The sequence below is a fragment of the Meleagris gallopavo genome, chromosome 1 (assembly GCF_905368555.1).
Source record: "Meleagris gallopavo chromosome 1, MGAL_WU_HG_1.1, whole genome shotgun sequence".
Taxonomy (NCBI): domain Eukaryota; kingdom Metazoa; phylum Chordata; class Aves; order Galliformes; family Phasianidae; genus Meleagris; species Meleagris gallopavo.
The window spans coordinates 58,771,500-58,793,798 of NC_139404.1; the positions used below are offsets into that span (position 1 = coordinate 58,771,500).

General features: G+C 42.0%; 1 protein-coding gene across 5 annotated transcripts in view; it reads left to right on the plus strand.

Moving 5' to 3' along the window:
• The window catches only part of DENND5B (DENN domain containing 5B), a 110,604-nt gene that overhangs the window by 27,765 nt on the left and 60,540 nt on the right, over positions 1–22,299 (plus strand). For 3 of the 5 annotated variants that reach the window (XM_085229441.1, XM_085229453.1, XM_085229458.1), the window contains exons 2-3: positions 15,037–15,102; positions 20,810–20,919. In XM_085229441.1, the coding sequence (XP_085085567.1) occupies positions 15,037–15,102; positions 20,810–20,919 (176 nt within the window). The remainder of the gene's footprint in view (positions 1–15,036; positions 15,103–20,809; positions 20,920–22,299) is intronic. The other 2 variants (XM_085229443.1, XM_085229467.1) reach the window with 1 other exon arrangement.

Below are 22,299 nucleotides of genomic sequence, written 5' to 3' on the forward strand. Positions count from 1 at the left end.
TCCAGGCTGAAGAGCCCAGCTCTCTCAGACTGTCCCCGTAGGGGATGTGCTCCAGCCCTCCGATAGTCTTCATGAACCTCCTCTGGACCTGCTCCAACAGCTCCATGTCCTTCTTGTGTTGGAGACTATAGAACTGGTGCAGTATTCTAGACAGGGTCTCATGAGAGCAGAGTAGAGGGGCAGAATCACCTCCCTCTACCCACTGGCCGCAATTCTCTTGCTACAACCCAGGTTACAATTGGCCTTCTGGGCTGCAAGCGTGCATTGCGGGCTCATTTTGAATCTGTCATCAACCGACACTCCCAAATCCTTTTCCTCAGGACTGCTCTCATGTCATTTTCCACCCAACCTGTATCTGTGTTTGAGATTGTCCTGACCCAGATGCAGGACCATGCACTTGGCCTTGTTGAACTTCAGGAGTTTGGCATGGACCCATCTCTCAAGCCTGTCCAGGTCCCTCTCAATAGCATCCCTTCCCTTTAGCATGTTAGCTGCACTGCTCTGCTTGGTGTTATCTGCGAACTTGTTGAGGGTGCACTCAATCCCACTGTCCATGTTGCCTACAAAGATGCTAAAGAACACCGGACGCAGCACTGATCCCTGAGGAAGGCCATTCATCCCTGGTCTCCATTTGGACATTAAGCTGTTGACTGCAACTCTCTGAGTGTGACCATCCAGCCAGTTCCTTATTCAGTGTGTGGTACATCCATCAAATCTATTTTTCTCCAATTTCACGACCAGGATGTCATGCGGAACAGTGTCAAACTCTTTTGCACAAATCCAGATAGATGACATCAGTTGGTCTTTCTTCATCCGCTGATGCTGTAACTCGATCACAAAAGGCCACCAAGTTTGTCAGGCATGACTTGCCCTTGGAGAAGCTGCATTGGTTACTGCCAATCACCTCCTCTTTATTTTCCATGTACCTTGCTGGGGCCTTCAAGATGATCTTGCCAGGCACAGAAGTGAGATTGACTGGCCTGTAGTTCCCTGGATCTTTGTGTTTCCTCTTTTCAATCAGTGGGAACTTTATCAGACTGCCATAACCTTTCAAATATGATGGATATTGGCTTGGCAACTTCATCCATCAGTTCCCTCAGAACCCTTGGATGGATCTCATCAGGTCCATGGAGTTGTGCACCTTCAGTTTCTTAGGTGGTCTCAAACCTGATCTTCACTTACAGCAGGACAGATCTTCCTTCTCCAAGTTCTTATCATTGCTTTCTGCCACTTTAGCAATAGCTAGAGCCCTTCTGCCAGTGAAGACTAAGGCAAAGTCATTGAGCACCTTAGCTTTCTCCGTATCCCTCATGACCAGGCCTCCAGTTTCCTTCAGAGAGGACCCGCATCTTCCCTGACCTTTCTTTTATCACTGATATACCTGTAGAATTTCTTCTTGTTCCCTTTTATATCCCTGGCTAGGTTTCATTCTGTCTGGGTTTTAGCTTTCTTAACCTGATTCCTGGCTGTTTGAACAACTTTTTCATAGGTAACCTGTTCCAGTTTCCACTTCCTATAGACTTACTTTTTAAGTCTAAGTAAGTCCAGAATCTCCTTGTTGATCCTTGGAGGCCTCCTGGCATTTTTGCCTGCTTTTTTTCATGGAATGCACTGCTTCTGGGCTCAGAGGAGATAGTCCTTGAATACTGACCAGCTTTATTGGGCCACTCTTCTCTGGAGGACTTGTAACCCTGCCAAGCAGTTCCCTGAAGATTTCGAAGCTCTCCTGAAGTCTAGAGTAGCAAGCTTGCTACACCCTCTTTGACACCTTAAGGATTTTGAACTTCACCATTTTGTGGTCACCACAGCCAAGGCTGTCCTTGAGCTTCACGTTACTCATCAGCCCCTCCTCGTTGATGAGGACAAGGTCTAGCATAGCATCTTTTCCTATGGGTTCCTGTACTACATGGAAGAGAAAGTTATCATCAACACATTACAGGATCCTCTTTGATTTCTGGTGCACTGCTGTGTTGTCCCTCCAACAGATATTGTAGTGGTTAAAGTCCCGCATAAGGACTATATTTTGTGAATGTGAAGCTGCTCCTATCTGTTCATAGAGCATCTCATCCTTTTGGTCTTCTTGATCAGGCAGCCTGTAGCAGATCCCCCTACAATCCATCTTTCCCCTGTCTTTCCTTTAACCCTAACTCATAAGCTCTCTGTCAGTTCCTCATCCATCTCTAGGTGGAGCTCCATGGACTCCAGGTGGTCACTGATGTAGAGCGCAACAGCCCCGCCCCTTCTCCTCTGCCTGTCTTTGCCAAAGAGTTTATACCCATCTACTCCTACATTCCAGTCATGAGAGTCATCCCACCGTGTATCAGTGATGCCAATGATGTCACAGCCCTGTATGTGCACACATGCCTGCAACTCCTCCTGCTTTTTCCCCATGCACCACCCATTGGTGTGCAGTCACTTGAGTTGGGCTCTCATTGAGGCTGATTTACCAATTAGAGTTCTCTTTTCCTGTACCTTAGGTGCTGTCTTACTGGCCTGTGATCCTATTCCAGGCCCAGGGAATCCATTACCATTGTCAGCCTCAAATTACAATGACTTGAGGATCCCCATCCCCTGGTAACTCTAGCTTAAAACCCTCCTGATTAAATTGGAAAGCTTGCTGCCAAAGATGTCAGTATTTCTGGGAACCGTGTCATGATGTTGAGAACCCTGCTTTGTCATGTAAGGGTACCTGTATGTACCTACATGAAAGGAAGATGCTTTAAGATAGCTGCCAAAATCCTTCAGACATATGTTATATTTGTTCTTAATAAAATAGAAGAAAGCACTACCTCTTTAGTCAAGGTGTTGCAGTTGTCCTAAAATTCTGGCACTATATCTGTGTGGAATGAAGGGGCATCTTTTTAAAATGAGTAAGAAAATAGATTAAGCTTCATGTTTGATTCATTTATGTTTGGTTAATGTGAAACAAAAGATCCATAACTATCACTAGGAAAGGTTAGTTGAGGCATTTTCTTTTCAGTCTTTTCAGGCATTTTCTTTACAGACACAATTTTATTTCCTCAGCCCTCCTTCCAGTGGTCTTGAGCAAAATGAGCTGAAAAGATGAATCTTTTATTTTTTTACTCTTCCTGCTGTTTAAGAACATATGGGACCTGAATCCTGTTAATAGGGAAAAAATGTATTTTTAAAAGGACATCATAACTACAATAGCAGATTACTTTGTTGGAATATTGCAGGTGACATAAAGTAAGCCTAAATAAGGAATATCCTTCCCTTGTTGCCCTTGGTTACTGGGGTCTCCTTGCTTTATGTTGGCTAGACATATCACTTGGGAGATACCACGCAGAGCATGCTCCACAGCTATCTGTGTGCCAGTCCTTGCTCTCAAGCTGTTATTTAAGCCTGAGGCCAAAGGATGAGTTCCTTAACAAATCCATAAACCCCCAGTCAGTGACCTGCCAATTCTGGAAGTGTTAAAGCCAGGCTTTTCATATACACAGAAGAAAAAATTTATGGTGCTGAATCCACTCTGGGAAATGAATTTGAAGTTTTTCAAGGCCAGAGAGCTCAGCACTCTTACTTTTCCATTAAGTTCATTTTTCTAAAAGCCTGAGAAATACCAACTGTGCTGAAAATAAGGCTGTGAACACAGCTTATATGCAAGTGTTGATTCCGTGCGTGTGCTGCCTCTGGGCAGATGATGTGATTCATGTCAAGAGGTTTGTGCTTCATTCTGCAATCTGAGGCAATGCTTCAGATCAAATCAATAGATTGCTCATGTGCAGTAAATCTTCCAATATCTTCTGCATCTTAAAAGCAAGTGTTATAGCTTGCAGATACTTACTGATAATCTTATTTCAGAAGCTTTGGTAGCTTTGTAAGCTTTCTTTAGAGTGTCTTAGAAATTGGTGAGTATCTTCTGCATGTGAGGAGTAAGGCTGTAGTAGCCCAAGGCTCTCTCCAAGGAGAGGAACAGGTATGTTTCTGCCTAAGTGATGACAGAAACCTCTCTTCAGACTTGTGTTGTACAAACAACAGGCATATGCTTAACCTCTTGCTATCCAGACAAGCATAACACAGTTTTGGCCAAACCTGAAAAGAAATAAGCACCTATAAAAATAAATAAATAAATAAATAAATAAATAAAGACTTGATTTCTTCTCTTCAGAAATCTTTCTCAACTCTTCTTCCTTTTCCTATTTCCAAACCAAGAGTAGCAATCATTTATGTGAGTCTTTACTTGCACTGCTTCTCTCAGTCTTGATGCATCCTAATTTTAGTGATATTTTGTGATCTGAACAGTATATTGCCATTCTGAGTGGTTTTGCATCTCAGAATGATCCATCCTCAAGTATGTACCAGAATGACTTCAGAAAGCGTGTTGAGCTTCATTGGAAACCATCTGGATATATTTATGTACTTCATAAACTGTGTATTGCTGTCCAATATAATATAAGCATCTTAAGTTGTCTGGATAAATACAGATTGATTCCAATCTTTCAGCACAGAATAGGAGGAAGAAGAAGTAATGAGAGCATTGTCTTAAGGAAACTGTGGGACTTGTAGAGGTTGGAGGCTTCTCTCTTTCTAGAGCTGGGACATTTATTAATAATAATAATAATTACTAAATGCTCTGGATAAAGTGTGTGCTCTGTGACTCAGTCTCTGGAAACTGAGGGCATTCTGCTTGTAATTTTTTTCCTCAAGTCATCTTTTTTTAAAATCCCTAACTTTACTCAGGCTGGGGTGGGGTATGCTTTACATGAAGTTTATGCTTCCTTCGTGGCTTGTTTGAGTTTAGGCACTGGGGCCTTACAGTTGCATCTCACACCTTCATAACAGGTTGGCATCGCTGGCTCCTAGGATTTGCTCTGTCCTTCTGTCTCATGCTGGGCTAATTTAGCCTCATCTTGGTAAACAAGAAAACGGTTCTTATTCAACAGATTTGGGCTGGAGTGACTGCAGCTGTCGTCTGGCCTGTGCGCAAACCAATTTTGTTCATTCCCTTGCCTGGCAGGAAGCCTGCACCAGAATTGTGTCAGGACTAATCAGCATTAAACCAATGTCAGGAGGGCTGCCCTGTAGCAAGGCGGGAGCAGCGGGGCTGTTCAGGAAGGATTAGCCTAAGTCCTGCCTGGGATGCAGCTGGGCAAAGAAGGGCACAGAGACTGTATGCAACGTTTGTCCTGGGTCTTGTTATTGTGAGAGTCCTTAGCCAACTGCCACAGCAGCGAGCGTTGCACTGAGGAGTCGGTGTGATTTGCTCCACACAACCACTAATACAAAAGTGAGGGACAGCACAGTGTTTGTGAAATTGCATGCCCAAGAAGTAGTGGTTGTACCTCTGAGCATGCTGGACTTCCTTCCCTTGGAGAGGCAAGGCAGGGAAATGACAAAGCTCACAGTGTGGTCTCCAGCCAAAAAGTGAGGCGGTGATGCTACTGTTTGTCAAACATGTTAGTGCTAAGTAGCATGAGACTGGGAGATGGGAGTATTTCTGATAGAAGACAAGGGGAGATTCATAGCTCTGATTACTCTAAGTCTTTGTTTATCTGCCTGCTATTTACACTGCAAGTTTGTGAGTGCCTCCTGGTTTGTGCTGACAGCATTGTCAGAGAGATCCAAACTTGTGTTTCTTGCTCCAAAGATGCTGAAATGTTGGAGTCTTGCTTTGCTCTTCTCTCTGTACAGCTCTTGAATTGTCTTAGCAGTTTTTCATCTCAGAAATGTTTTCTGTCTGAATCCTGAGTGACAGGATTTAGAAGTCAAGCCTGCTTTGAACAGGAGTTTGGACCAGGGACCTCCAAGGGTGCTTTCCAGACTGGTTCATTTGATACCATCAGTTCTTGTCCCCCGCAATTACATGTCCATGTTTTGTATAAAGCTGTACCTAAAATCCTTCAGCTTTCTCTCAGAGTCTATTAGGGGTCTGTCTATCATCAGTCAGTTCTCCATTTGCCATCCCTTCTCTATTAATTGTTCAACCACATAAAATTGATCTGCTATTGTATTATCCAGAGCAGGCACAGACATGCTGTAAATGCCTTTTAGTCCTCCTAAACTCCTAGGTAAATCTGCATCTGCCTAAATTCGCACATCAGAACTGTTTTCTAGTACAGAGCTAAGCCCAAATGAACTTTTGAACCTTGTCCCTGACACATTTAGTGCGCTGTTGCTATTTAGGAAGCTGACTTAGACAGAGCAGGCAGACCTTCTGGCCTAAGATGCTCCAATTAATTATAAGCTACGCAACATAAGAAATCCTGCTCCTTGAGAAAAATCATTATTGACAAACTCGCCTTGGATGAGCAGAGATAAAGGAAGAGAACAGCTTTCAGAGCACTGTCATTGCTAGAAAAATCCTTCAGGCTATAGTGAAGAAGGGACCGGTGTACCCAGCCTTGTGCTTACATGAGATGGCAGCTTTGTGGTCATAGTGAGAATGTGTTTGTCCTGGGTGTGAGGGTGTATGCGAGATGCAGTGCTTTGTTACCAAAGCTCACGTAGCCTGTCTGCTCTGCTGTGATCTCCTTGGATGTGAGTTATTAGCTGGACAGATGGTGCTCTTGTTGTATTTTGCCAGAGGTGAGCAAGAGAGAACCTGGCGGGTGTGGGAGCTCTGTGGAACTGTGAGGCAGAAGATGGGGCTGGGCTCCTCCTCACTCCTATCTCCCACGCAGCAGAGCAAACCTAACTGTGCTGTGATGATAGAGAACTGCTGTTTAAAAAGAGGGGAGCCAGCAGCAGAAATTCCATTTTTTTTTCTTCTATCCAGTCTCTAGGACTGGTGTTTTTTCTAAACAAATAGCCACTTTTTCACAGTCTCTGTATCAGTCTCTGGACCTTCAGAAATGACTTTCCCAAATGCGATGTTACACATGCATGCTGGGAGCCTGTTTCTCGTGTTTAACCATATGCCATATGCTCTGCTGGCAGCCGGGAACGTCAGGCTGCTGCCCTGAAATCACCACCTCTTGCCATTTCTGATGCAGGCATGCCCCTGCGCTTTTTAATTCAAGCCGTTTGACAAGTCTGAGCCCCCTTCCTGCGGGAGCGCAGATGGCAGCTAAAGGGATGCTGGAACTAACTCTCCCTTACCTTGCTGGTGACAAACTGAGTTGCTGGAGAGAGCAGCAAGGCCCTCTGAGAGCTGTTTGAGCAGATCCCTGTGCTGGTTAGTGCTGGGGTTCTGCCTGCCAACCCAGGCTGTCCTGCTTGAGCATTATATCCATGGCTCCTCTCTTTTCCAGACCTCATTTTTCCAATTACTAACACTCTTATGGAGCTTGCATGTGTACATAAATCCATTTTTGGTTTTGTTGTTTTTTCCCTTGTACATAACTCTAAATGTCATTATTGTTTACTAAAGTGGGATTTTCTACTTGGTTACCTTTTTTTCATTTATTGAGGTTATACATTTTCTGTTGGAATATGTTCCCTTGTTCTGGGTGGTAGTGCAAGTGTGTGTCCCTTCCTCCTGCTGTCCTTCACCACTTACTTCCCACCCTCCTGCTGCTTTTGTCCAGGCGTGATGAAATGGATGAAAAGAACAAATCCAGGTCGAGGTGGGAAGCTTCACTCCATTCTTCATCTCTCTGTTCCTTCCCTGTATCCTGCAGCTGGATCAGCTCACCAGTGCCCTTCTCCATTGGAGATTCTCGAGCTGGTGAAACAAAAGCTTTGCAGGACTGAGAGCATTAGTTAAAGCTGGAGAGGAATTTGGGCAATTTTCTCCCCATTTTTCCGCTAAAAAGATTGTTCTCAGAAGCCTTTGTAGAAATGATTTTTTGGGTGTTTTTGCAGAGCTCTCCTTTCTTTTGTGATTGGTGTACACTTCTGTAAATTGCTTACTTGACCGCACGGGATGCAGTGTTTCTCAAAAGAGCTTGATTTCTGAAATACTGAGTAGAAGAAGGGTATGGGAAAGGGGAAAACTGACCTTCTATCAGGACAGAACATGTCTTAAAATAAATCCCTTTGCTTCTGCAGGTTCACACAAGGTTGTGATTAAATGCATTTTCAAAGCAAAAACTAAAAAGGCTTAGGAAATGTACACTGTTGTCAGTAACAGTGGTGGTGGTGTTGCTCCTTCAGCATGCCCTGATAGATCAGGTAGATGAAGCACTTGTGTTATTTGCCTACATGCCAGCCTTTGTCACGGTGTCAGCTGGGTGACATTGCAGAGCCATGTGAGTCTGGTTTTTATCATCTGGGTAGGGCAACTGCCCTTTGTGCCAGACTGGAGGAGGAGCTGGACTTGTGCAGGGCTCAAGTTTTGCTGCATAAAGTCCACTGCCCTGTGGACTGCATCAGATGCCATTGTCTCTTCAAAGGAAGCGATGGGTGAGCAGATGATGTGGGATGGTGCCATCACACAGTTCTCACAGGTTCATCTTACACCCTTGATGCTCAGGGAATGCATTCCTGCCACTCTGAAAGCTGGGCTGAGTGCTAGCTTGCAGCTGGACCCAGTGTGGTGTGGGAGCTCCACCACGGCCAGGGACCACAGGGCCTGTCACACTGCCTGGGCACACACACCAGAGAGCATAGATTGCTGGGGCAGATGGCCAAATGATGTGTCCTAGCCTTTGGAGAATGGTTAGTTTGGGAAGGGGTTAACCAAAAGCCCCACCAGAACTAATTCTATTGCTGGCTTAAAAATACCTGGCTCCTCAGGCTGTTTATAAATAGATACTGTGATGCCACCCAATACAGATTCAGGTTGAAGCTTCACATTTCTGAATTAAAATGTCATATTCAGGCTGTCATGCCAGCATAATCACAGAATAAACCTTGCTGAATTCAAAGCTCAGGACAGAATCTTACTTTAAGAAGCAGCAAGTGGCTTTTTACATGAAAAAAAAAAAAAAGATGTGTTTTTGAAGCTTTGTTGTTTTCATTTATAAATAAACTTAAATAGAAATCTGGGTATTTTGTAAACCTTTGACCCTTGAGTTATTGGCTGTAAAATGAATGTAAGTGCTCAGATTAATCCAGTGTACCTGCATACTCCTTTTGGTTTCAGAGGGGGGTTCTGTTCCCCACCTGCACTGCCTGTTTTTATGACTACTTGGAGAGCAGCCCCACTGGGCTGACTCTCTGTATACTTGTGAAGCGCTTGAAATATTAATTGCAGCTTGTGGTAACCTAATATTAGTCAGTCATCTTACAGTCCTTTTCAAGAAGGTGTATTTTCAGTCTGATAACAACAGTGCAAGCTCTGTGTAATTACTTTATCCAGTAATACTTGTGCTCAGCTACCCTCACAGCTGCATAATTGCTGTGATCTGCGTCACTTGCTGTCACAAATATTTATAGTTTGGATCTTTTCCCTTGTGTGTGCTTCCTATGTAAGTATCCCCCACAAAAAGGGAATTGTTTCCTTAATGTAAATATTTAATGCGGTGCACACTTGCTTGTTAAGCTTTGCATAGAGGAGGTATCCGTCAGGTATGGTCTTGGTGTATCTGCATCTTAGAGAATTAATCACCAGAAACTTGTCGGACCCTGGAGAGAGATGCAGATGCCTTTGCCTCTTTCAGCTGTCATGTGTGCATCCTGTTTGATTTGAAATGGGAAATCTAGTCCCTTGGGAGCAATGCAGGCACTGATGTGCTACCACAGAGCTGTGAGGAATTAGAGACAGCTGAGTCCAGGTTTTAGGACCACTGTCTCTGTTGTTGTGTAGGCTGTTTAGTGAAGATGAGAAGAGACCCTGGATGCATGCAACAGCATTTGAATGCATAAAAGAGCATTCCTGCCAGCCTCCTCTCAGAGAAAGAGAAAGCGTGCACAAAAATCTGGCTGTGAATACATCACACCTGTGCTCTCTCTTACATAGTGCAATGCTCTTTAGTTGGTAGGCTTATGTAATAAATAGCCATCTTCTGTTTTAATCAAAGGAAAAACAACTTCTCCCACCATGCAAAAGGATGATGCTCCTGTTTTCTGTAACTGGATGCTCTGTTTCAGCTGCCCATGCTGCCCCACCAAGAATTACCACCATTCTTTTCAGTCACATTGCTATCCCCATACATTTTGTTAATTCTCTTGTCTTTTGTTTGCACTTCCCTGCATTTATTGAACGTCTCCAAGATGTCATTATGCTCACAGAGACCGTAAATGTGAAGTGTGTTCAACTCTGATGCAGTCCATGCCTGATCCAGCCTTGATCTGCTTAATATGAATTGTTTTTATATGCTTTTATAATATATATATATATATATACGGAAACTGTTACAGAGCACTCCAAACAGCAGCATGGCACAGCTTGCTCCATTGCACAAAACATTGTTTGATGCCACGAAATTTCCCTTCATGCAAGAAGGAAGTGTAAAACACTATAGCATGACTCCTATCTGTTTTGCATTGAGATCTGTGCAGTGTCTAGGACAGCTCTCACGTCTGCCTACAGTGGCTCTACATGCTTTGTTTCTGAATTAACCTCTCTGTAGCTACTAACAGCTCATGCTTCTTTAAAAACAGGAGCAGCAAATTGCACGCCTTCTATCTGTGTGTTTTTATTATGCCAATCAACCTGAGACCCAGGCACTAAGAGATTATTGGTAAAGAGAAAATATTTGCTAAATGCCGGCTAATTTTAGGGTTATTCAGATCTCTGTTCACTGCTGCTTCTATCTCTACTGGGTGGACAATTAGCAAGCAGGTTTTACACGAGTTGTGCATTTGGACTTCTCTTTCTTACACTCCTTTTTTGTGCATCTATCCAGCTCCTCCTTCAGGGCTCCACTGGCTCTCCTCAACCATTTTTTAGGCCAGGAAACGATCCTTGTTCCCTTTTGCAACCCTGCATGATCTTTTTACATTCAGAAAGATAAAAGATAAAGACTTCCCAGAAACTTGTACTGTTTTTGCATGGGTGTCTGCATTTACTTTGGGGCAGGGAAAATTTGGGAGGAGAGGGAGCAAGACTCTGTTTTACATCATTGGGTTTTGGCAAAAGAGACTCATAAGACGTAGTGCTCTTTTCACAGACTCCTTTGCCCATCTGATTGACTCTACCTTCATTCCTTAAGAGACTTTCCTGATGACAGTGGAAGATTTATCCCAAAGTCTATAGCTGGGTTTTTGGGAAAGCAAACAACCTCAAAAATGTATGGAGCTCTGCTGCATTGCAGGGGTGGAGGAGGAATCTCCATCTAACTAGTCATGGTTTACTTAAGGCATACAGAACATTTTTCATGTGGCTTGTATGCGTGATTGCTGTGCACTGATAACTTTGAACTATCCCTTTTGTGTAAACTCACTGACAGCAGCATGATCTTCAAACAATTTCTAAACACAGGTGGTTTTGACCAAGACCTGTAGGTTCTTGCAAAGATGTTTGTGGCAGAAGAGGCATTTAAACTGAAGACTTACAAGGACTTCTTTCTTTCAGTCTGATGATGATATTTGTTCTTCTTTACAATGTTCCAACATTTTTAGTTGACAAAACTCAACTGTTGGGGTATTTTTTTCAGGAGCCAGTAAGAACTGTGTCACCCAGCTCCCTGTTATAAACATTTTGTTCCTTTCATGTCAGTTTTGCCTTCAGTAGAAGCATTTTCAGCAATACAGTGATCTGCAATTACTGTAATACAGATGAGAGCATTCTCCAAATTTAGTGGTTTCTTGGGCAGCTCTTAAATAGAAGCATCAGCTTCAAAGGAGCCATATGGCTGTTTGGGCAGTGGGTCCTTATCTGCCTATGCCTTCAACCCTGCTTATCGCTCCTCCATCCAGAAGTTCTAATACCTTCACGCCTTGACTGCGAGTACTTGTGATTATTCAGGACGTGGAAAGACTTCTGTCTCCTTCTTAAAAGATTCAGTTGTTGAAAACTGGTGGAAGGCTGGCCCTTGGAGGCTGTTATAAGGACGATTATCTGTTGGTAGCAACTTAAACAGCAGTTTCTCGAACAAGGTCAGTTCGTGCTACACAAAAGAATGTTTCTATTCAGTATCAATGAAAGAGCTTTCCTGATTACAAGAAGCAAAGATATTTCTCTGCTAGAACATCTTCCTATCAATAACACATGTAACAAAATTTTCCTGAGGCTTAGGAGTTGCAGCCCTTCAGAAGCAAGCATTGCCTCCCTGTAAGGCCATGTGAAGGCCAAGGATAAAAGTAACTCAGCACAGTGAGCTTACACTGTGTCCTTTCTGCACCCTCCTCTTGCCCCACCAGTTAAAAGCAGAAATGCCTGTTGCCCAGTGTATCTATCTGCTACATCCTGAAGGCCAAAGCCTCAAGTTTGTGTGAGATGAGTAAGAAGAAAGATGCTATAATGCATAAGCCTAAACAGTGCATAGCTGGATGTCAGAGCTGCTGGACGGGCGTTTTCCTTCTCTGTTTCTGACAGTGTTGATTAGTGCTCAGAATGGTGCAGGACAAATTAAGCTTCTTTCTTTTTTTGTACTGATTTGCAAGCTGAACTTAATTACTCTGACAGAAGGTGTTATTGTGAAGTTATTCACACTCTGGTGCTGGGTAAGTGCAGGTTTGTGAAATTGCTTCTGACTTCAGCTAAGGAAGCACCTGAAATTTGCCACCCTGAAGGGTAAAGGGAGACAAATACTGATATGTGATGCTCTGAAACTAACCAAAACTCCAGCAGAATTTTTGCTGAGGTTGTTTTCTTCATTAATACAGATGCTCACTCACTCCACATCAAATATACAAAATGAACAGGAGATCTGAGTATATAAAAAAGCAATAAAAATAAATGTGGCGCTTGCTGTATATAAGCAGGATAAACCAGACAGGCCTGAAATGTAACTAACTCCCTGTATTTAGAAGTGTAGGTCCAATTTTACACCCCATCCACCGTTTCCTGTTAATCAGCTCCAGCCATTGGGAGCAGATGCCAGGCGTGTAGTGGTGCTGTGCCTCCATGTGCGTTTATTAAATTCCTCTCAACACACTGCAAAAAATTCCCTCCAGATGCCATAATCTAAGCCATGATTCTTTGAATTAGATGGATTACGATGCAATTCTATGCAAACCATAATTCAAGCAGAATGTGTAACTCATACTAGTTTTCTGGTGTAGTGGGATGTCTGGCCTGCTGGCAGCTGGGACTGTGGCTATATTAAGAAGCTGGCAGTGCTGGTGCTGTATAATGTTACTCTGTAGGCAGATAGTTAAGTATCTTAATCAAGGCCAGAAGAGAAGGGGTGGCGGCAAACCAAACTGCTAGAGTTGAGCCTTTGTCTCATTAATTTGAACTTGCACAATAGCTTCATATGAACAAATCTCCATTTTTAAAGGATCAATGACATACTGAGCCTATTCGAGGTGTAATTATTTTATGGCAGTAGCCACACTCCATTTCCCTTGTGTTTGTATAAAGAATGAATTTGCACTGTTGTGTTTGTGGCTGAGTGCTTGCATCACTGTTGTCAATGTTCTTCTGCAGTTCTTGTGCAGGAGCTGGCATACCTGTTATGATGGGTTTCTTGTATGGCCGGAAGGAATGGTCAACAAGGGCAGAAAAAGCAGAACCTGCCCTGCACATCGGGTTGTGCATCCCTTTATGAGTTACATTTTTCCTTTTCGCTCTTCCTATTGCAAAGGTGGTGGTCAAGTCTATGGAAGCTCAGGCCAAATTGGTGAATGACAGTTTCGGAAAAGGCTTTTAGGGAGAGCTGCAAGGGCAGCATGTCAGAACGGCTGTAGAAACATTTTGGGTATGGGGCAGACAGAAATGGAAGCTGCCAGCTTTGCCTTGGAGCTGTTGAACAGGAGAGTTTGGACTGTTGGTCATGGCAGAAACCATTATGCATCCCTGTGTCAAAAATCTGTTGTGCTTTTTGTGCTTTCTGTACCAAGATCCTAAATACATGATCTGACAGTGTGTTTCCAAAAAAGCAATAGGTAATTTCTTGTTTTGTTTCCTTTAATTTAAATATCTGTGCAACTATTCTGGTTCAGAGAGTTAAAAAGTAGAACAGAAAAGTTTAAGGCACCTGGGATGGAAGAAATCATCCTGCAGATGTGAATATGGGTTATCTTTATGTATTTCCTGAAGAAAAAAACAAATGAAGATTCCTAAAACACAAATCCACATCTATTTATTGAAATTATTTCTTGTGCCCTCTATAGAGGCTGCTTTCCAGAAAATTAAGACTTGACAGAAAGATCTGGGTCCTTTGAACTGGTGCCTGGATTAACAGCTCAAGCGGAAAGCAACAGTAGAAATCATTCTGAATTTACACCTAGAAATGGAGCAAACAGAGAGGTCAATGGCATTTGAGCTTAAATTTATTTTTATCTACTAAAGCGTATATTAAACTTGAGGGGGATTACAGATTGCCTTTGAGCAGTTTAAGAATGAGACTTGGCTTGATGAAAGAGCACTACGGTGGCTGTGAAAGCATTCTTGATTTGCTGCAGGAGAGGAGCGAAGCAGTTGGGAGAAACCTCAGTTAGATGTGCTAGGACACCCTTTTTGTTTATCATTACAAGTGCCTGTTGGGGCAAATGTAACTGAAAGAGATTAAAACTGTTCATCCAACTTATATAGAGCTCATTTATTCAAAACTTCACCTAAAAGCACCCTAATAATTCTATTCAAAATTTCCATCTTGCAGTAGATGACTTTTTAAAAGTCCCGAAGATGTCATCCAGTACTATATTGATGATGTAACTACACAGTTAACAGTATTATACTGAAAAAAAACCTCTTGGCTTCGGTTCAACACCAGTTAAAATAACTGTTTTTTTTCTCCCCAGGTTCTGGAATGTCTTAATGTAGGAGCAAAGCAGCTTTTCATAATAGGGAAACTGCATGACAGCATGCTGTTTGAAGTCCTTAGAATTTAATCTTGTTACTAATTTTGACAGGCATTTCTACAATTACTTTCAATGTGTTCAACAGCCTTGTGGTGAAACAATCACTGAGCTTTTGTTTGTCACATGTATTTATCCTTTGTCGGTAGTGGGGGGGAAGAGAGGTTGTGAAGGGGACTGTTTGCCTGTTTTACCTATTTGTATTTACTATTTCCTCCAGTACACTTGTATGTGTTTCATGTTGCTCATACTTGCTTTTTTATCTCTCTTTGTTATGTTGTGTAGTCTTGTACAAATGGCTAGAAGCAGATCTCCATGGCAAGAGCTCAGATACTGCAAACAAAGCCTCAGGTAAACAGGGGTTAAGGACAAAGCAATCAACAGGCCCTCTGTGTCTCTTTACTTTCCGTCCTCCAGCTACCTTTGAATCAAATTAAGGATCAGAGCTTAAAAACAAAAATGCTAGCCTTTTTCACCCTTTTACCTAATTCAAATCGACATCTGGTAAATTTTATTCTTTTCCTTGAAGCTCTCTTGGCAGATGTGCTTCCCCTCTCCCAAGAAATGCCACTAATGGTGTCAGGAACACACACGATACTCAACCCGCTATGTCTTCCTGCTTAAATATGACCCATCATTGAAATATTGAGGTTCAGGACTTTTACTAAGTAGGGCAGACCCTGCTCACACTCTGAATAAACTCAGATTCAAAAATTTTGAAACAAAAACTGTTTAGATTGCCTTGTCCCAGTCCTGTTCATATCATCTCCCTCCTCCACCGCAAGATTAAGAGAATACGTGGTAGGAGTGGTGGGAGACGGTGCCTTTGATTTCATGTCCTTGAGTACTGAGCAGCTAACCACTGCTGCCCCGGTGTAATGGGGGAAGCACAAAAGAAGAGCAGCACAGCACGATTTCTATGCTGCTTGAAATAACTGATTCCTGAACCTGACAATTAGCACCGTTATTCCTGTCCTCACGTTGTCCCCACCTGCACGCTGTATATTGCTTGCTTCTCATGCAGGGTCACACGGTTATCCAATAAGTTCAACCTGCAGGGAAAACATAGCTGGATGCGCTGAACACTTTTAATTAGAAATAACTATCAAAGAGGTTGTCGCCATGACGTACAGAACTGTGCACATTTTGTTTTCCCAGTACATTCCTCTAAAGGAATAAAGATATTTTTATTTCGGTGGTCATAAGCATTCCTGTCCACGTTCCAGAGCCTGTAAGGACCAGCAGATAGTGCACATTCCCTGGACCAGAGGGTGTGGTTGGAGGATGCCTTTGCATTTGTAGTATGTATTTTTGTATGCCTCTGTAGTGGATTTAAAACATCACTGAATTTTTAAATATGATCACTCATGTGAAAGCCATCATGACTGACAACCTCACAACTGTAGCTTAGTTTTCCTAGTCATTTTATTGTTCATCCAAAACATAGAGATGTTTAGTTTTCTACTTTTGAGATTTTATCTCACTTTGAAAGGAAATCAGCTTTGAAAGGAAAAAAAATGTTTTTTTCTTGATCTAGCATCCATCATTTCAGCATTTGCTTTTAATCTGGAACTAAATGCCCTTTAAAAATGATTGCCTTTAAGGGAAGGTGCACGTCCCATTACATAACACACAGCATACAAGAGTCCTGAAGGTGAAAGGATTTTATTCAAAACTGGCTTCTTAACTTTCCACTGGAAGGCAGCTTACCCTACCACGTTGTGCTGCTTGCATGAATGGGTAGCACACATCAAACAGCGTTACTGTCTGTATTCACAGTACTGTTATCTGGCCATTAATATTTTAGAATATGGATTCAATTCGCGTTTGATACTTGCTTCATTCTTAATGTGCCCTGCTAAATCCTCTTTTGGAAGCTAGCAAGCGAGCACTCCAAAAAAACATAGTAGATTTAATGACAATTCACTGTTATCCTTTAGCTTCTCAGAGCTGAAGGAATTTTTCTTGCCATGTGACTCCTCAGCTCAGGCCTGAGGGAGATGAAAGTGCATCACATAACATACCCTTCAGTCCAGGCTCCTTCTGTGTTTGCCAAGAAGGTTTTGCTCTCTGTGGTTCTCCTCTAGCCCCTTCTCAGTGTGTCTGTGCCTCTTGCCTTGTGTCAATGAGAGTGGCTTGGCAAATGAAAACACTTTACCTTAATGTGTGGGCTGCTTTATGTCACACCCATGTGCTGTTTCTGTCCTAAATTATTTTTCTTCTGTGAAAGTTTATCCTGCCTGGCTTTCCACAGGCAGCTTTGTTTGGAGGGTTGCAGTGCTGTGTCTCTTCTAAATAATGACCAATTGATTCCCTCTGGTGTGGCTTCGTGGCTCTTCTCTTGTCGTGATCACTGATAGAGAAAATTGTGATTTGTGTGTGTTTAATCATTAGTTTAATTTAAATATGTATAGATCTATCTGTAGTAGTAAAATGCAAACCCTGCAGAGACCCTACTAAGGTAAGTTATTTGTGTCTTTTAATTTCCTGGATAAAATGAATCCATGTTGTCAGCCTATTAGAAGATTGTCACTGGAGTTTTTGGAAAGCTGGATTCCAGAAAGTAATGCTTGTGCTTCACAAACAGAATGTTTTAGACCCCTCTGACATCTAAAGAACAATGCAAGTATTTGTAGCAGCACACAAATTATTGGCCATCTCCAAAAGCTGATTAAAAAACTCAGGTTTTTCTCAATTACTGTGGCTTACTGGCAAGTATGCCTTGTTCCTGTCCAGATGTTCCACATAGGCAGAGAGGTTTACGGGGAAATTTGGTCTGATTTGGAAATAGGTACAGCTTTATCTGATGCGGTTAGTACTTGAGCCACCAAAACAGGAGAAGAGGGCATTTTTTCTCTGCAGGAGACTTCAGGATTGCTTCCCAAAGCTCTTTGAGCGACCTGTTGTTCTTCAACCAGTGTCCAATTAGCATTGGACAGATTACTTCACTAATAGTTGTTGTAGTCATGAAAAAGGGAACCTTTAAAGAAACCTCCAGCGATCTCCACCAGCAGCAGAAAATTCAATGAAGTCATCCAGATGCTCTTCAAAATTTCAGCAGAAGCAAGCAAGCACATTTAGCATGAGATACCTGCCTTTCTGCCCATTCACAGCTGTAAAGTAAACAATGTCAAGCACATGAGGAAGATTGAGGACCTAATTAGAAAATAACTTAATGTGTATTTATTTAGCATGCGCATTAATTATGGTTTTTTACTAAGAATTAAAAATGTTTCAAAGTATTTTTAAGTGCATAAAACTGGACAAAGAATTTTTACTGGGATTTTATCTGTGAAACCTCAGGAATCAGCAGATAACACTGTGTCTTTTACTCCAGTGCTTCAGCAAAGAACTTCTGGATCAAAATGAGAGGTTGTTCTACTGACATGTTGCCTAATAGAGTGGTAGTCTCTGGTTTTGCATATTTCAGTCATAGTCTTGTAACAGCATGCAGAACATCTTTGCAAGTTTTATGCTTCAAGCTGCTATAGAAGTTTGTCCAACTTGGAAAATGTGGCGAGCTAATCAGCTAAACACTGTCATGTTTTTAATTTGATAGAGGTTAGCTGATACCTCTGGTTTTCTTCGCTTCTCTGATGCATAAATTTTTAGTGGATTTAAGGGTCGCCTTCAGCAATTCGAGAAGCAGACTGGATTCCCATGCCATTTCTCCTCACACCATTTGCAGCTATTCCCGTCCCAGGATACATACAGCACTGACTCATCTTGGAGCATTTCTCCTCTCAGGCACAAAATATTGTTGCTAGAAGCTTATTTTACCTCCTATGTTTATCCACAAAAATAAAGAGAAACTTGCACTGCTAGAAAAAAAATAATTCAGAAACTTGCCTCGGTTGTATTAAAAATGAGCACTGGATGGAGATACCCATATCCTTAAGATCACAGAAACATCTTTGAGAGGAGAAGTTTTTAAACTCATTCCTTGAATGCATTGAAACAGAGCAGTGGGAAGAGCTGGCTGCCTCTGGAGTTTGCCTGGCATGGCAGCTCTTAGTGGGGCACAGCTGGGTCTTGTGTCTCCAGGAATCTGCCCAGAGAGGTGGTGGAAGCCTCCTTCCAGCAGATACCCAAGGTCAGGCTGGACGGGGCTCTGAGCAACCTGCTCTACCTGTGGATGTTCCTGTTCACTTCAGGGCATGGATCTGATGGCCTCTGAGGGTCCCTTCCTTCTCAAAAGATTCTATGATTCTATGAATTTCAGCCTGCCCAAAATTAGTGAGAGAAATGCCTGACCTTTGCCTCCTTTTCCTCTGCCTGTCAGTGTGCAGGTAAAGATGCTACGGTTTGGGTACCATGAGAGGAGCAGCAAGGGGAATTCACCATTGGAGTTGGGCTCTGCCCTCTGCATGCATGGTGTGTTCAGGGTTTCTGTGCATTCATTAATCTCATTAACTGTTTCTATTTCCCACCCTAATCTGGAGAAAAAAATAAATCCATGTTGTGAAGACTTTAAAAGCTCTATTTTATATGACAAATGGCTTACCACTCTCCTAAAATTTTGCAACTTTGCCAGAATAATTATCATCTTTTGAATGATAATGGTGTATTTCTCCATTGTGTGTCCCTCAATTATCAGCAGATCCTAAGCTCTGCAAAAGAAAGATTGAGAAGCTGTTCTTGCAAGTATCTGTTTGAATTAATACTGATTTCATAGCTTTCTTACATTATAATGATAATAAATAATTATTATATAAAGTGGTCCATTGTGAGCCAAATGGTTGTGTAGCCTGTGCTTTGCAAGGCATGTGTCAAATGGCTGAGGCTGAGGCCTCAGTAACTTTAGGCTAATTGCAGAACTATGAATTGTGCAACATGACTTAAAAATTGTTAGCTGTGCAAATGCTGGATTGTCAAATGGAGCTGAACAGGCAAAAATTATACTCCCACAGTTCTTTGCCTTTAGGGAAGGGTTAGTGACTTGTTTCTGCAGTAAATAAGGAGTTGCTTTTAGAAGCTGCCAAGTAATTGAATATTTTTTTCATCCAAAATAACCTCTAATTAAAAGGAAAACAAGCAAGCAAAAAGTCTGTTTTTTAAGTAGAAGGAGAAAATAAAGTATTTCTATTTTTAGGGAAAATAAATTCTATTTCAGTAATAGATTGTATTTTAAAAAGTATCTAGGTAACACTGAGAACTCTTCAAAGGGACCTTTGAGTGTAAAGTCAGCTTTGGGGAAAACATTTAACATTTTGAACTTAAGGTTTTCAGCTCATTCTCCTCTCTGAGGTGAGAAAGGAACAAAAGAGGGGAGACCTACCTACCTAGTCTTTATAGCAAGAAGCCTTAAATTAGTAACCTGCTATCTAAAAAAGTACCATATGTGGTAGTAGAATTCACAGATTATTTCCTATTTTAACTACTGTGTAGCATAGTGTAGACTTTCCAGTGGTGGAAACTCTGCTGGCAATATCACCTTGACAGAAACCCTTTGTATGCTGACAACTGGATGTGTATCTGCTTGAAATTTAATTTCAGTCTTCCTCTTTGCACTTTCTGGAGTCCATCTGTGGAAAAGGTCTGTCCTTGAAACTCGACATAGAAAAAATAAATGTTTAATCTTCACACAGGACTTGTGATCTAAATAATAATCCATATTGATGCCTTAAATAATATGTAATAGATGAAAGATGCTCACGCATTTCATTGATTCTGAGGTGGTTTCTTACAAACTAGAGAGCAAATGCTCTTTCGGCATCTAAGTAAAGCTATCTCTTGCTACTAAATCTGTAGAGAAAGATGGAGATTTGGTCAATGGCAGGGTCTTTTTCCATAAAACTCCAGCAATTATTTTCCTCCTAGCAATACACTGTTATGCAGTAAATACTGAACTGGAAGCTATCTTGAAACTATACTAAGATTTTGTGGGAAAAGAGGGTAAGGTTACACTGAATGTGAATCTTTGTTTCTCCTTCAGAATTGTACATCCGTTGGGAAAAGGCACGTTCACCAAAAAAATGAAGTGAATGAAAGCTATCCGGGCCAGCTCTCTCTGAAGCCTTACTGTTGTCTCAAGTGATTATTTCTTCATTTTTTGTAGGAGAGAATTTCGATCAGAGTCCTTTAAGAAGAACCTTCAAGTCCAAGGTCTTGGCGCATTATCCTCAGAACATTGAGTGGAACCCCTTTGACCAGGATGCTGTCAACATGGTAGGTAAAGAAATTCTCTTCTCAAGCTGTTTCCTGACATCTTCAACTCTAAAATGGTTCCTGGGTTGTTTACAGCAGAGCGTTCGTATTGTGGCCAGTAGGGATCTTCTGCTGGGACTAAGTGCACACAGTAGCCATTCTGCTTTAATTGCTGTAGAGGGAGAGATATTGTGAAAATACATAACGCTTTCAAGCAAAACAAAAGGAAATTTTGTATTTCTCTCATGAGTTCTAAGTAAATCTACAGTGTGATGTAACAGGTCTAACCTCCATCTCAGTGACTGACTGAGACAGGTATAGTCATCCATGACACACATAAAATCAAAGAATCATTAAGATTGGAAAAGACCTCCAAAATCATCCAGTCCATCTACCTACTACCAATATTGCTCACCCAGCCACATCCCTAAGTAGCACATCTCCATGTTTCTTGAACACCTCTGGGGACAGTGAGTCCACCACCTCCCTGGGCAACCTGTGCCAGTGCCTGACTACTCTTTCTGAGAAAAATTTTAGGAATATCCTAATGCCCAACATCAGATGGGGAGGAGACAAACCAAGGAATTCTTAAGATACTCATATTTGTGTGAAATTTTTCAGTACAAAAAAATCTTGTTGCTCTGTACAACAAGGGAGAGAGGAATCTTTTGTTGGGTGATAACTTTTTATGGTACCTCTGCACTAGTGGATCCTCCCTACATCTTTCCTCATAGCTGAATTTGTGAGTTTGTCAGTGTGGCTAAGTCTCAAGACCTGGTGACAGAAGAGAAAAAGGTTTCTGAAGTTTTGTAAAGGGGCAGTGAGAATTAAAAGACCACTGGAAATGTTCTGAAAGAGTTTGTATTCAAAGGATGTTTCCAAAATCATCAAAGCACACATTGACTGTCTCCTGACAAAGGCAACAAATTATTGTTGTTTCACAGAATCATAAAATGTCTGGAGTTGAAAGAGATCTCAGGGATCATCTTGTTCCCTGAGGCAGGGTTGCCAACTGCTAGATCAAGCACTACATCAGATTGCCCAGAGCCCCATCCAGCTTCACCTTGAACATCTCCAGGACGAGGCATCCACAGCCTCTCTGGGCAGCCTTTTCCAGCACCTCACCACTGTCTCAGTAAAAAAAACTTCCTCCTGACATCTAACCTAAATCTCCCTTCCTTTAGTAAGTTAAGCTTCCCAGGACAGAGAATAACTTTTGTTTTATAACTTCAAAGCAAACAGTTGTAATAGTATCATTAAAGCCAAGTCCATCCAAGACCATTTGTTTTAAAAACTGTCTGTTTGGCCCAACTAAAATAGGGAAATTAGGGAGCCCTTTCCCACCCCAGTCAAGTTCAGATGTGCTTCAGAGGAGAGTAGGTCTACATACTGGCTACTTCA